The sequence below is a fragment of the Artemia sp. Qi Xiang Cuo genome, chromosome 6 (genome assembly GCF_049724085.1).
Source record: "Artemia sp. Qi Xiang Cuo chromosome 6, ASM4972408v1, whole genome shotgun sequence".
Lineage (NCBI taxonomy): Eukaryota > Metazoa > Arthropoda > Branchiopoda > Anostraca > Artemiidae > Artemia > Artemia sp. Qi Xiang Cuo.
The window spans coordinates 69158585-69175066 of record NC_142799.1 but is presented as its reverse complement, the minus strand read 5'-3'; the positions used below and the strand labels follow the sequence as shown (position 1 = coordinate 69175066).

At 31.8% G+C, this 16482-nt stretch overlaps 1 protein-coding gene across 1 annotated transcript in view; it reads left to right on the top strand.

Moving 5' to 3' along the window:
- Cht10 (Chitinase 10) overlaps positions 1–16482 on the top strand; it is a 141333-nt gene that overhangs the window by 90934 nt on the left and 33917 nt on the right. The window contains exon 17 of the mRNA XM_089091125.1: positions 15784–15920. Within this exon, the coding sequence (XP_088947251.1) occupies positions 15784–15920 (137 nt within the window). The remainder of the gene's footprint in view (positions 1–15783; positions 15921–16482) is intronic.

The window sequence follows — 16482 nt, the reverse complement described above, 5'->3', positions numbered from 1 at the left end:
AAATATCAAAATCGTAGGTTAGAAAAGCACAGGCTATTTTTTTATTACATTCAGCCTGTGCAATAGAATTTATTTTCGACTTATTTAAAAAAAAAAAAAAATTCAAATAGAATAATCTGGTAGATGGATAGAACTAGATCTTAGCTAACAATTGTTAGTGTTATTGTTACAATTGTTACCATGTAGAACTACAGAATGATTCAAAACTGTATTAAAAGTTCAGAAACACATCTATACTATTTGCTAACAATAGCAGAAACACATTTACCTTCTTTCAAATTATTTTAATTTAGGTACTTGTTCAATATCTCTAACCCCACTGAAGAATTTTGATCTGTAAGATCTGAGAAAAACCGGTTTGTAATTGCATTCAGCATATGCGATAGAATTGACTATGGTTCGAAAAGAGCTCGTAAAACTTCAGTTTCTATAAAAAATGCTGAATTACAAAATCAAAATTAAATTGCATTTACTACTTTTAATTTAAACTAATGCAGTTTCTATAAGAAATTTGAAATTATTTCGTTTAAACTTCTATAAAGTTAAGTTAACATGTTACCAAATTCCACATTATTGCACAGAAAAATCAAAATTGTTAGTGGTATTGTTACAATTGTTACCATGTAGAACTACAGAATGATTTAAAACTGTATTAAAAGTTCAGAAACACATCTATACTATTTGCTAACAATAGCAGAAACACATTTACCTTCTTTCGAATTATTTTAATTTAGATACTTGTTCAATATCTCTAACCCCACTCAAGAATTTTGATCTGTAAGATCTGAGAAAAACCGGTTTGTAATTGCATTCAGCATATACGATAGAATTGACTATGGTACGAAAAGAGCTCGTGAAACTGCAGGTTCTATAAAAAAGGTTGAATTACAAAATGAAAATTAAATTGCAATTACTACTTTTCATTTAAACTAATGCAGTTTCTATAAAAAAATTGAAATTATTTCGTTTAAACTTCTATAAAGTTAAGTTAACATGTTACCAAACTCCACATTATTGCACAGAAATATCAAAATTGTTAGTGGTATTGTTACAAATGTTACCATGTAGAACTACAGAATGATTTAAAACTGTATTAAAAGTTCAGAAACACATCTATACTATTTGCTAACAATAGCAGAAACACATTTACCTTCTTTCGAATTATTTTAATTTAGATACTTGTTCTATATCTCCAACCCCACTCAAGAATTTTGATCTGTAAGATCTGAGAAAAACCGGTTTGTAATTGCATTCAGCATATGCGATAGAATTGAATATGTAAAGAAAAGAGATCGTAAAACTGCATGTTATATAAAAAATTCTGAATTACAAAATAAAAATTAAATTGCATTTACTACTTTTAATTTAAACTAATGCAGTTTCTATACGAAATTTGAAATTATTTCGTTTAAACTTCTATAAAGTTAAGTTAACATGTTACCAAATTCCACATTATTGCACAGAAATATCAAAATTGTTAGTGGTATTGTTACAATTGTTACCATGTAGAACTACAGAATGATTTAAAACTGTATTAAAAGTTCAGAAACATATCTATACTATTTGCTAACAAAAGCAGAAACACATTTACCTTCTTTCGAATTATTTTAATGTAGGTACTTGTTCAATATCTCCAATCCCCACTCAATAATTTTGATCTGTAAGATCTAAGAAAAACCGGTTTGTAATTGCATTCAGCATATGCGATAGAATTGACTATGGTACGAAAAGAGCTCGTAAAACTGCAGTTTCTATAAAAAAGGCTGAATTACAAAATCAAAATTAAATTGCATTTACTACTTTTCATTTAAACTAATGCAGTTTCTATAAAAAATTTGAAATTATTTCGTTTAAACTTCTATAAAGTTAAGTTAACATGTTACCAAATTCCACATTATTGCACAGAAATATCAAAATTGTTAGTGTTATTGTTACAATTGTTACCATGTAGAACTACAGAATGATTTAAAACTGTATTAAAAGTTCAGAAACACATCTATACTATTTTCTAACAATAGCAGAAACACATTTACCTTCTTTCAAATTATTTTAATTTAGGTACTTGTTCAATATCTCCAACCCCACTCAAGAATTTTGATCTGTAAGATCTGAGAAAAACCGGTTTGTAATTGCATTCAGCATATGCGATAGAATTGACTATGGTACGAAAAGAGTTCGTAAAACTGCAGTTTCTATAAAAAAGGTTGAATTACAAAATCAAAATTAAATTGCATTTACTACTTTTCATTTAAACTAATACAGTTTCTATAAGAAATTTAAAATTATTTCGTTTAAACTTCTATAAAGTTAAGTTAACATGTTACCAAATTCCACATTATTGCACAGAAATATCAAAATTGTTAGTGGTATTGTTAGCAAATAGTATAGATGTGTTTCTGAACTTTTAATACAGTTTTGAATCATTCTGTAGTTCTACATGGTAACAATTGTAACAATACCACTAACAATTGTTAGTTAAGATCTAGTTCTATCCATCTACCAGATTATTCAATTTGAATTTTTTTTTTTAAATACGTCGAAAATCAATTCTATTGCATATGCTGAATGCAATAAAAAAAATAGCCTGTTCTTTTCTAACCTACGATTTTGATATTTCTGTGCAATAATGTGGAATTTGGTAGCATGTTAACTTAACTTTATAGAAGTTTAAACGAAATAATTTCAAATTTTTTATAGAAATTGCATTAGTTTAAATGAAAAGTAGTAAATGCAATTTAATTTTGATTTTGTAATTCAGCCTTTTTTATAGAAACTGGAGTTTTACGAGCTCTTTTCGTACCATAGTCAATTCTATCGCATATTCTGAATGCAATTACAAACCGGTTTTTCTCAGATCTTACAGATCAAAATTTTTGAGTGGAGATTGGAGATATTGAACAAGTACCTACATTAAAATAATTCGAAAGAAGGTAAATGTGTTTCTGCTATTGTTAGCAAATAGTATAGATGTGTTTCTGAACTTTTAATACAGTTTTAAATCATTCTGTAGTTCTACATGGTAACAATTGTAACAATACCACTAACAATTTTGATATTTCTGTTCAATAATGTGGAATTTGGTAACATGTTAACTTAACTTTATAGAAGTTTAAATGAAATAATTTCAAATTTTTTATAGAAACTGCATTAGTTTAAATGAAAAGTAGTAAATGCAATTTAATTTTGATTTTGTAATTCAGCCTTTTTTATAGAAACTGCAGTTTTATGAGCTCTTTTCGTACCATAGTCAATTCTATCGCATATGCTGAATGCAATTACAAACCGGTTTGTCTCAGATCTTACAGATCAAAATTCTTGAGTGGGGTTGGAGATATTGAACAAGTATCTAAATTAAAATAATTCGAAAGAAGGTAAATGTGTTTCTGCTATTGTTAGCAAATAGTATAGATGTGTTTCTGAACTTCTAATACAGTTTTAAATCATTCTGTAGTTCTACATGGTAACAATTGTAACAATACCACTAACAATTTTGATATTTCTGTGTAATAATGTGGAATTTGGTAACATGTTAACTTAACTTTATAGAAGTTTAAACGAAATTATTTCAAATTTTTTATAGAAACTGCATTATTTTAAATGAAAAGTAGTAAATGCAATTTAATTTTGATTTTGTAATTCAGCCTTTTTTATAGAAACGGCAGTTTTACGAGCTCTTTTCTTACCATAGTCAATTCTATCGGATATGCTGAATGGAATTACAAACCGGTTTTTCTCAGATCTTACAGATCAAAATTCTTGAGTGGGGTTGGAAATATTGAACAAGTATCTAAATTAAAATAATTCGAAAGAAGGTAAATGTGTTTTTGCTATTGTTAGCAAATAGTATAGATGTGTTTCTGAACTTTTAATACAGTTTTAAATCATTCTGTAGTTCTACATGGTAACAATTGTAACAATACCACTAACAATTTTGATATTTCTGTGCAATAATGTGGAATTTGGTAACATGTTAACTTAACTTTATAGAAGTTTAAACGAAATAATTTCAAATTTTTCATAGAAACTGCATTAGTTTAAATGAAAAGTAGTAAATGCAATTTAATTTTGATTTTGTAATTCAGCCTTTTTTATAGAAACTGCAGTTTTACGAGCTCTTTTCATACCATAGTCAATTCTATCGCATATGCTGAATGCAATTACAAACCGGTTTTTCTCAGATCTTACAGATCAAAATTCTTGAGTAGGGTTGGAGATATTGAACAAGTACCTAAATTAAAATAATTTGAAAGAAGGTAAATGTGTTTCTGCTATTGTTAGCAAATAGTATAGATGTGTTTCTGAACTTTTAATACTGTTTTAAATCATTCTGTAGTTCTACATGGTAACAATTGTAACAATACCACTAACAATTGTTAGTTAAGACCTAGTTCTATCCATCTACCAGATTATTCAATTTGAATTGTTTTTTTTTAAATACGTTGTAAATCAATTCTTTTGCATAGGCTGAATGCAATAAAAAAATATCCTGTGATTTTCTTACCTCCAATTTTGATATTTCTGACCAATATTTTTGAATTTGGTAGCCAGTTAACTTAACTTTATAGACGTTTAAACGAAATTATTTCAAATTTTTTATAGAAACTTCATTAGTTTAAATGAAAAGTAGTAAATGCACTTTAATTTTGATTTTGTAATTCAGCCCTTTTTATAGAAACTGCAGTTTTACGAGCTCTTTTCGTACCATAGTCAATTCTATCGCATATGCTGAATGCACTTACAAACCGGTTTTTCTCAGATCTTACAGATCAAAATTCTTGAGTGGGGATTGGAGATAAACATGTTAACTTAACTTTATAGAAGTTTAAACGAAATAATTTCAAATTTTTTATAGAAACTGCATTAGTTTAAATGAAAAGTAGTAAATGAAATTTAATTTTGATTAAAGCTCTTTTAAAAGATACAAAAACTACTTAATTAACACAAAAATTTTGTTTTTAATGACAACCAAGTAAAGAAAAACCACACGGAATCCAGCAACTGAGTCTCTCAATCCCCGTAAAGCTCTTTTAAAAGATACAAAAACTACTTATTTAACATAAAAATTTCGTTTTTAATGACCACCAAGTAAAGAAAAACCACACGGAATCAGGCAACTGAGTCTCTCAATCCCCGTAAAGCTCTTATAAAAGATACAAAAACTACTTATTTAACACAAAAATTTCTTTTTTAATGACCACCAAGTAAAGAAAAAACACACGGAATCCGGCAACTCAGTCTCTCAAACCCTGTAAAGCTCTTTTAAAAGATACAAGAACTACTTATTTAAAACAAAAATTTTGTTTTTAATGAACACCAAGTAAAGACAAACCACACGGAATCAGGCAACTGAGTCTCTCAAATCCCGTAAAGCTCTTTTAAAAGATACAAAAACTACTTATTGAACACAAAAATTTCGTATTTAATGACCGCCAAGTAAAGAAAAACTACTCGGAATCCGGCAACTGAGTCTCTCGAACCCCGTAAAGCTCTTTTAAAAGATACAAAAACTACTTATTTAACACAAAAATTTCGTTTTTAATGACCACCAAGTAAAGAAAAACCACACGGAATCCGGCAACTGAGTCTCTCAATCCCCGTAAAGCTCTATTAAAAGATACAAAAATTATTTATTTAACACAAAAATTTCGTTTTTAATGACCATCAAGTAAAGAAAAACCACACGAAATCAGGCAACCGAGTCTCTCAAACTTCTTAAAGCTCTTTTAAAAGATACAAAAACTACTTATTTAACACAAAAATTTCATTTTTAATGACCAGCAAGTAAAGAAAAACCACACGGAATCCGGCAACTGAGTCTCTCAATCCCCTTAAAGCTCTTTTAAAAGATACAAAAACTACTTATTTAAAACAAAAATTTCGTTTTCAATGAATACCAAGTAAAGAAAAATTACTAGGAATCAGGCAACTGAGTCTCTTAATCCCCTTAAAGCTCTTTTAAATGATACAAAATCTACTTAGGTAAAACACAAACTTCGTTTTTAATGACCACCAAGTAAAGAAAAAACACACGGAATCAGGAAACTGAGTCTCTCAAACCCCTTAAAGCTCTTTTAAAAGATACAAAAACTACTTATTTAACACAAAAATTTCGTTTTTAATGACCACCAAGTAAAGAAAAACCACACGGAATCTGGCAACTGAGTCTCTCAAACCCTGTAAAGCTCTTTTAAAAGATACAAAAACTACTAATTTAACACAAAAATTTCGTTTTTAATGACCACCCAGTACAGAAAAACCCCACGGAATCAGGCAACTGAGTCCCTCAAACCCCTTAAAGCTCTTTTAAAAGATACAAAAACTACTTATTTAACACAAAAATTTTTTTTTTAATGAACACCAAGTAACGAAAAACCAAACTGAATCAGGCAACTGAGTCTCTCAATCCCAGTAAAGCTCTTTAAAAGATACAAAAACTACTTATTAAACACAAAAATTTTGTTTATAATGACCAACAAATAAAGAAAAACCACAATTAATCAGGCAACTGAGTCTCTCAGACACTTTAAAGCTCTTTTAAAATATACAGCAAATGACCACCAAGTAACGAAAAACCACACGGAATCAGCCAACCGAGTCTCTCAATAACCGTAAAGCTCTTATAAAAGATACAAAAACTACTTATTTATAACAAAAATTTCGTTTTTAATTACCATCAAGTAAAGAAAAACCGCACGGAATTAGGCAACTGAGTCTCTCAAACCCTGTAAAGCTCTTTTAAAAGATACAAAAAATGACCACCAAGTAAAAAAAACTAAACGGAATCAGGCAACTGAGTCTCTCAAACCCCTTAAAGCTCTTTTAAAAGATACAAAAACTACTTATTAAACACAGAAATTTCATTTTTAATGACCACCAAGTAAAGAAAAACCACGTGGAATCCGGCAACTGAGTCTCTCAAACCCCGTATATCTCTTTTAAAAGATACATAAACTACTTATTTAACACAAAAATTTCGTTTTTAATGACCACCAAGTAAAGAAAAACCACACGGAATCAGGCAACTGGGTCTCTCAAACCCCTTAAAGCTCTTTTAAAAGATACAAAAACTACTTATTTAACACAAAAACTTCGTTTTTAATCACCACCAAGTAAAGGAAAACCACACGGACTTCGGCAACTGAGTCTCTCAATCCCCGAAAATCTCTATTAAAAGATACAACAAATGAAAACCATGTAAAGAAAAACCAAACGTAATCAGGCAACTGAGTCTCTCAATCCCCGTAAAGCTCTTTTAAAAGATACAAAAACTACTTATTTAACACAAAAATTTCGTTGTTAATGACCACCAAGTAAAGAAAAACCACCCGGAATCCGGCAACTGATTTTCTCAATCCCCGTAAAGCTCTTTTAAAAGATACAAAAACTACTTATTTAACACAAAAATTTCGTTTTTAATGACCACCAAGTAAAGAAAAACCGCACGGAATCAGGCAATTGAGTCTCTCAAACCCCTTAAAGCTCTTTTAAAAGATACAAAAACTACTTATTTAACACAAAAATTTCGTGTTTAATGACCACCTAGTAAAGAAAAACCACACGGAATCCGGCAACTGAGTCTCTCAATCCCCGTAAAGCTCTTTTAAAACTGTGACAAGCTAAACCACGACAAAGCACTATTCTCGTGGAACTCAATCCCCATTTAACTCAACCCCCGTGCCACTGGACCCCCCATGTAACTGTACCCCTGTATAACCGAAACCCCCGTGCAACTGTATCCCCTTTAACTGAACCCTCGTGCAACTCAACTCCCTCAAAACACTTTTCAGCCATTTCTTGTTAATTTTTTTTTATTTCTAAACTATTTAAAATTGACAACACTGTGCAAATCATCACTTGTGTATTATACAGACCACATCGGCGAGGTAAAGCTAGGTCAAGTCACAATGTCATTCTATCGTTACTTTTCAATTAAGCTACTGAATACCTTCTACCAATGTCTCTTGTAGACGTCAAATCTATTAAGTATCTGAGCATATTCTTTGTATTGTTGATGCAAGCATCCCATTCTTTAATTACCCGTGAGGCATTCTTAACCATCGCAATACCTTTACGCAAATACCTTTTCGCATAAAATTCGCAAATCTCGTAAACTAAAGAAGTAATTACCCTTTTCAAAAACATTAGTCCTTCTATTAATGAACCCATGAAACGAAACCAGTCTGATAGCATCACACAATCTCGCTCCTAGTTCCAAAAATGGAATGCATGTAGCGTTCGTAGTAATAGGTTTAAAAACCTATTAGCCAAGTTTTAAAAAAAAAAAATCTACTAATCAACTTACAGATGAATGACCAAGGATTTAACCTAAAAAAAAACAACTTGTATATCATGAACTAGAAATCTACGTCAGAAAAACTTGTCCTTAAATTGCGTAAATCTCTTGGCAAAGGTGTAATGACCTCTAGAATAGAATACCTACCAGAAAAACCTGTTTGGTACATAGGACTCTTAGAAGTATAGGGTACTACTCTACTTGCGTGCATGGCTTCGATCAAAAAAAAAAAAAGAATGACAAAACTGAATCCAAAAACAGAGATGTTTTCTAGAACTAGAAAGCGTAAAAAGTGAGAAAAGAAAGAACAATGTCAATAGCTTCCATCAAGAAAAACAAAAAACAATAACAACATTTTCGTTGTCCACTTTTTTTTTTCGAGTTAATCAAACAGCAACAAAAATAATATATATATATATATATATATATATATATATATATATATATATATATATATATATATATATATATATATATATATATATATATATATATATATATATATATATATATATATATATATATATATATATATATATATATATATATATATATATATGTTATAATAATATATTATAATAATTAGTTAGACTCTTAGTTAGACTGTTTCTCACAACTTTATTTTTTAAAACAATAAAAAAAACTTTAGCGTAAAGAGCGAGGCGTTGAGGAGGGGACATCCTCTTTCATATACGGAATAATTTCTGTTCGTTTTAAGTTTTAATCTTGCTCCTTACTTTAAGTAAAAAAAACTTTTTTTTATTTAATATAAATAAGCTCCACTACGAAAGCTTCTATGCGGCGATGATAGCTCAACTTTCAAGACAATTTCACTAAACTGCTAGCACTTGTGTGAGAATATATGTTTTATGAGGTATGAGCCCTCATAGGTGGTCTCTACCCTAGAGATAAGACAAAGAACCCTGAAATATATTTATAGATGTGATGGTAGACAAAGGATGAAAATTTTTGGTGGGATGTCATGTATTTTTCAAATATACAAAATGCCCTCTTTGATACATCTTTGGTGTTCTCAGATCACAGGGGTATGGTGACTGTTAGTGGGTAGAGTTGTTGACCCGATTTCTTCCTCATTCCAAAAACTGAAAAATGATTACCCACTCAGAAAAGTCAACAATATTAAGTTCAAATTAAGCTATAAGTCAAATATTTGGTATGCGTATATATTTATATTTTCAACTTTCCTTCGCTTTTAAAGTTTTTTATTTCTTTTCTTGATTCGGTTCTTAATTTATGTAACGCTCAAATTGTTGCAAATACAGCCATTACGGCAGGTGTTTACAAACTCAAACATACGATAATAAACGTCTAAAAAGGGGTGATTGAGACTTTAAAATGGTTATACAGATTGATTGCATGCCTTTGTAACTTGTTTACATATCAAAATTCTGCGAAATATCTGGTAACAATGCTTATATTTGGCTTATTATATCCAACCCTTTATCAGTTCTTTGCTTGCTATGGGTGTCGCTATTTGGGATTATGATAGCTTTCGTACTATTTTCTCTTATTACCGACACAGTAATTACTTTTCCAATAGAAAAGTGTCGGTGCGAATGCCAGACTGAAAAATTCGAAAATTGTAAGCAAATTTTTTTATTTTGAATTGCAGTTATCAAGTATTTTGCAATAGGTTGCATAGGTTATTACAACATAAAGATTCTATTTCTTCGGCTTTAAAGCAAGATTCTAAGTCTCAAGATTTTACTTCAGCCCTTATATTTTCAATTTTCCAGACCATTTTATTTTTTTCGAGAATGTCTCTTTGATTTCTAGGGATCGGGGTTTAAAGCAAAATTTTCGTGAAACTCTTGAAATAAAGAAAAACCTTATTTAGGAGTATTGCTTTGAATCGGGATACAGGTGAATTTGGGCTGAACTCTATTTATGATAATTTATTAAAATCTGACAGAATAAAGTTCAATTCACCCAATATAATTTACCTCTGTCCAAATGTTATACCATTGAACGCTAATGAACCGAATCCAGGAAGGTCAAAGAGGCTAGCTTCTGCTTTTGCTTTGAAAAGAATTAGAGTATCAAACAATATGCATTTTTATTTTATTTCGTATATAAACGTTTGTTTTAAATTGTTTTTGCTTAGTTTTACTATTGATGACGGTCACTGTATATGTGACCGAAATATCTGGTATTTTTGTGAATTTCTATACACTGTCTATTAAAAAGGATTTTATCCCTATTTTGAACTTTTATTTTATCGCCATGTTGACCAAGAATTTAAAATTGACATAAGACCGTTAGATTGCCTGTAATGAGAGGCAAACAAGGCACGCCCACCTATGGTCTTAAAAAATGTCCGTTGATTTTGAATTGCAGTTATCAAGTATTTTGCAGTAGGTTGCATAGGTTGCATCAAGACAGATAGTTCAAGTAATTGAGAGGCAAAATTTAAATGGCTGGGGCTGCGGGTAAATGGCGGGTATGCATGACTCTTTTACTGGACACATACGTGTCCCATCCCCCATTGTAAATTCTCTCCTGGATATTTACCCCTTAAATTTTCTTTCCCATGGAAAAATTCCCGTGGAAAATCCCCCCTCCCCTACAAAAGTCCCACCCTAGAAAATGTCTGAATATTTCCCAATAACAAATACTAGGCTATATATGAAATCCCTTTTTTGAAGACTATGGGAACCAAAAGAAACAATGAACTGACGAATTCGAATAACTTGATTTAGTTTTTTTCCGAAATACTAAAAAAAATGTAAAACAAAAGTGATTTTTTTTCCATCCAGAAATTATCGGAAAAAAAAATCAAGCTCAAAATCACCCAAATTTCGGCGGTTAGACGTAATTTTTTGGCGCAGTAAGAAACACGACATTGGTTAAGAATTACCGTACTCTGCCTTAACAAATACAGATTATCCACATAATCATATAGACGGCACAAAACCATGACTGAAAAAAAGACCTTTAAGGACTTGAACCGTTGATGATTTAATTCAAAGTGCAAGCTCTGACAACTGGACTAAAAACTCTATTAATCCAATTTAATTCATTGGAATTTGTAGGACCATAATTGCCTAGCTTGCAGCCCTTTTCCCATGGACTATGGAGTGTCAGGTCATCACCAAAAGTATGGTTATTGGACCTTTCAACTATGCTAAAAGAAAAATTGCCATTATAATTCTGATCGTACGACTTTAGGAGAAGAGGCCTTGGGGGGGGGGGGTTGCTAGCTGCCCTCCAATCTTTTTGGTTGCTTAAAAAGGGCAATAGTAATCTTAATTTTCGTTCAAATTCTGTTGAGCCAAATCTCTTAATATTGTTCTGGAAACTCGCTAGCCCTGGTTAAAAAAAAGAGAAAAAAGGGCAAATCAGTGTTATCCTTGCAAAAAAGTGATTTTCTTTGTTGTTCAAGGTGGAGGACTCTAATTACCCTATACAAGATTTTTGACCATATTTTGATGCTAATGGTGCAACTTCGGTTTTGATCTGATGCCATTTTCGAGGGATTTCAAGCTCTTTTTCAAAATCATCCGAAATTTATTTTCTCAATAAACTTTTACTTTTAAGATTAACCGAAATAGTTACCATTCCTGAATCAATGTCAGATGGCAATTTTATCTCATTAGGTAGTTTTTTTTTCAAAATACGCTTTTCAACTTTTGATTAGAATGGGCTGTGGTTTGCTCTTACTAGGCCGCAGCTATTGCTGCAACTATGATTGCAGCTACTGCTGCAACCATAATAGAAGGCAAAAAACCATCATTGAAAAAAAAACTATACTGATATGTCCGATCCGATACACGGCATACCAATACGCCCGATACCGATACATGCAATAGCGATACACCTGATACCGAAACGCCCGATACCACGTACAGCCCTTCCCCTGGGACTATGGAGGGTCATATCATCATCAAACCATATTTATTGGGCCTTTGAACTATGATGAACAAAATGGCTATCTCAAAACTTTTATAGGACACGTTCTATCATTCCAAGTAATTTTGCTTTGCCTTCAAACGGCAAATTTTGTTGGGCCAAATTTTCGTTTGCAATGCTGTGGGGCTTTTACTGTTTCTTGTTCCATGCCTTTTTCTTAAGCTGTTCAAGCCTTTTGTCATCTTTTTTTTTGCATCCGTCATATATACTTAAAATGATACGACCTCTCCTGGTGGGTGGGGGGGAATGATGTGATTTATGGTCTTGAAGTATGCTCATAAATATGATATTACTCGTATGGATTTTTTTTTCAAAATTAAGGCTCGAAACGAATTTTTAAAATCGTGACCAATCTGGATCGTATTTTCATGCAAGGAAATCCCAGGTTACCAATGTTTGGTAGAAAAATTGAGCCGTTTTCAAGAAAAAATTTACGCGTAAATAAATCTGGGACTATCTAATCGTCCATCTGGATGGTTCTTACTAGTTCAAGATAACCTAATAATGGTTTCATATAACTCTGAGACGTTTCAAATTACTCTAACATCGTTTTATATTTTACTTAATAAAGAAATGTTTAATCATCAACTGTTCTCCTGTTCGTATTCTCCTGTTCTCCTGTTCCTGTTCGAAAAAAAAGGTATTCCGAAACATCTCAAATGTTCAAAGTTTATAGCAATAAATTGAAAAATTAATATTTTCTGAAGGTTTTTGAATTGTATTGTAAAGATTCTTTGACAAAAATATTTTCAAAATACAACAACTATTTACAATTTTCAAATCAATTTCTAAAATAAAAAAAGAAATTATTACAATATACCGATTGTAGAAACTTCATTGGATGAAAAGCAATATATTGAGTTAAAGTTTTCATTTCTAAATTATTGCCTTATTTTTCAAAACAAATAATTCTTGAAATGCTGAATCGATTGAAGATTTACAAGCTAATCGTGATCAGCCAGCAAAGAAAGCAGGTTGCAACCATGAACTCCTCAAACCTTTGATTTTTATATTAATAACCAGGGACGTTGACAGAATTGTTGTTTTGAGGGAGGCTTTGCAGAAATACGGAAAGTTTGTTAATATGCTTTTTATTTACGTTTTTACGCGTCGGACAAAAATTTGAGAGGGGGGTTGTTGACCCCCCCCCCCGCTGGAAACGGGTGTGGCTGTGACTACTTTTAGAGCCTGTTACTTATCAAAAGTTTACTTTGACAAGTAATGTAAAACAATTTCTATCTTTTATAGTTTCGTTACTATTTGGCTGACTCGATCCTTACAATCGAACTGTCGTCATGAACTGCTTGATTTTACTATACAGAAAACTCGATATTACTGATAAATAGAAGAATTGCTTCAAAATTAGGAACTAACTTTCCAAACTTTTGTTTGGGACGTTAAGCTATTAGTTATTGTGGTATCAATGCACGATTGAGGCTATTGAGATGGAAATGTTATAAAATTCTGAAAACAGCTCTACAAAATCTTAAAATACTTACTTATATCATTGCTAAAATCGGTTCAGTTTATTTTAACTCTTTATTAAGATTTGTTAAAATCCAACTCCTCAAATCATTTTATAAAAATATTTTCTATTTTCAAATTATACAGAATTCACAATGAGGAAAAAAATAAATACTGTGGAATAATTATTAGTACAGAAATATTATTTAGCATAGCTTTACTAGACAATCTTTTATATATTAAGCTCAGCAATCACCGTAAGTTGAAGAATCATTTCCCTTCTAATGTTTCAGAATCCAGACAATTTTTGAAAAGCTGAAGTTCCTAGTTAGGAATCAGCTTGCCTTTCATTATAATCTAGCTCGAGACAGGGTTGCTAATTTTTGGCCTATGATTGTGTCTCCCAGGGCTGCCACCACGGTCAGTTTCTAAAGTTCTACAATGGCCCAAGTTTGCGTCTTACACATTGCTACGGTAAAAAGAAAACAAAAAAAACTGTGTTTGTCGTGGCTTAGTGCACTTACATCAGTTTTTGGGCAATTTTTAATCTTTTTTTAATGTAAAGGAATACAAATGTATCCTGATCAGTGCTGATTTGGAAAATGTACACGCACACGCATATCTCGTATTTAAATGTATTTAGATTACTGTCGTGCATAAAAAATGCTCTGACATATATTTTGATGTGAAGCACATCGTGAAAATCTATTTTGTATGTATACATTATTAATTTGGTCATATAAGAGAAAGTGCTATGTTCAATGTAGCACATGCTACAGTGCTCCACCTGATGAAATAGTACTTCAATACCACTTTCGTGCTACAGGTGGAACCCCTGGTGCCCCCTGAGCCTCAAATATATGTCGCTTTTAGCTAAAATATGACAATCTTTAAATCTCAAACTATCTTTAAAACTAGAGGCTATATCTTACCAGTTGCATTATTGACCAAAAGATGTTTTGTAAACCTCTTTAAAGCGGCAAGTTAACATCAAATATAATGAACACGAAAACAATCCATATAAAACATTCATACAAAATGACTTAGTGTGAAAGCACAAAACTCATTTAAACTTTGGAGAAAATCTCTTACTTACGACATTTCTGGCAAAACCTGGATACTCCAAAAAAAAATATACCGAGAAAAAACATTATTTCGGTGAAATGTGACGTTTTTTTTACCAAAATATATATCCAGTCGGGAAATGCCTCGTTTTATATCATAGATTTACAAAATGTGTCCTTTTTGCCCTTTTGTGTCCAAAATTTCTTAAATTTGTCGCTTGTTTGGTCTTTTATGCCATTGTGTCCTGACGCATGGGAATGTGACCTTCAGACATAAAATGTATCCGGTTGGTAACCCTGCTAACAAAGCCTCCTTCTTCTTTCAAAGCACCTCAATTGGCTATCTCAATACTTTTATAGGACGACTTCCGGGGAGGGGGTCTAGCTGCCCTCAAACCTTTATGGTCACTTAAAAAGGACACTAGAAAATTTAATTTCCGTTCGAGTGAACCATTGAATATCTCTATGGAGTCCTGGTTACTCGCCAGCCCTGGTTTAAAAAAAGGAAACACATCAGGGCTACCCATGCAAAAAAGTCATTTTCCTTGGTGTTCAAGATGGAGGACTTTAATTATCTTATAAAAGCTTTCCGACCATGCTGATTCCAATGGTGCAATTTATTTTGATCCGACGCCATTTTCAAGGGGTTTTAGGCTCTTTCGAAATCGTCATATTTTTTTTTCGTAATAAACTTTTAAGATTAACCGAGACAATAGTTACCATTCCTGAATCAATGTCAGATGGTAATTTTTTACCACTAGACATTTTTTTTCAAAACGCATTTTTAACTTTTTGTTACTATGGGCTTTGGTTCGCTCTTTACTAGGTTGCAGCTACTGCTGCAACCATGATTTCTTCCTTGTCAGGCCTCAGCAGAAATAACTTTGATGATAGCCAAATACAACCTGAGAGTCAAGGCATCAGTTTTAAAATCAGATTAAAATCTATTTTTGTTAGTAGGAAATACTTAGATATAGTAATGTTCCTATGTATTCTTATGTATGTCTATGTATTTAAGCTCTTCCTTTTTAGTGATAAAAGTCGATTACGCGCAGCCATGTACAACCGGTCAATTGGCCCCAATGCCAGGGAATTGCAACCAGTACCAACTATGCGTTTATGATAAATGGCTCGCCATGACATGTCCAGAAGGATTACACTGGAATCAGGTAAGAACATTATTTTTTTTTTTACAAATTTTCATTTCCATAGATATTACCATCAAGGCTGTAGCCAGGATTTTTGTTGGGGAGGGGGGTAAAAACTTAAAAAAAAACGCATCAAAAATTTGTTTATTTGCATTTTATTACGTCTTTGCGAGTTGGACAAAAATTTTATTGGGGGGGGGGGTGCCCTCCCCTAGATACGGCCTTCATTACCATATTACAGTATACGTTACCCTTTTTCAAAATGAGTTTTCTTCTGAAGCGTGTCAGTGGGCCGGGGTCCGTCCTTGATCCCAAAATTAAATAAAAAAAACAAGTTTTTTAAACTGAAAGTAAGGAGCGACATTAAAACTTAAAACGAACAGAAATTATTCCGTATATGAAAGGGGTTGTCCCCTCCTCAACACCTCGCTCTTTACGCTAAAGTTTTACTTTCTGACAACTCTATTTTTGTTAAACAATAATAAACTTTAGCGTAAAGAGCAAGGCGTTGAGGAGGGGACAGCCCCTTTCACATACGGAATAATTTCTGTTCGTTTTAAGTTTTAATGTCGCTCCTTACTTT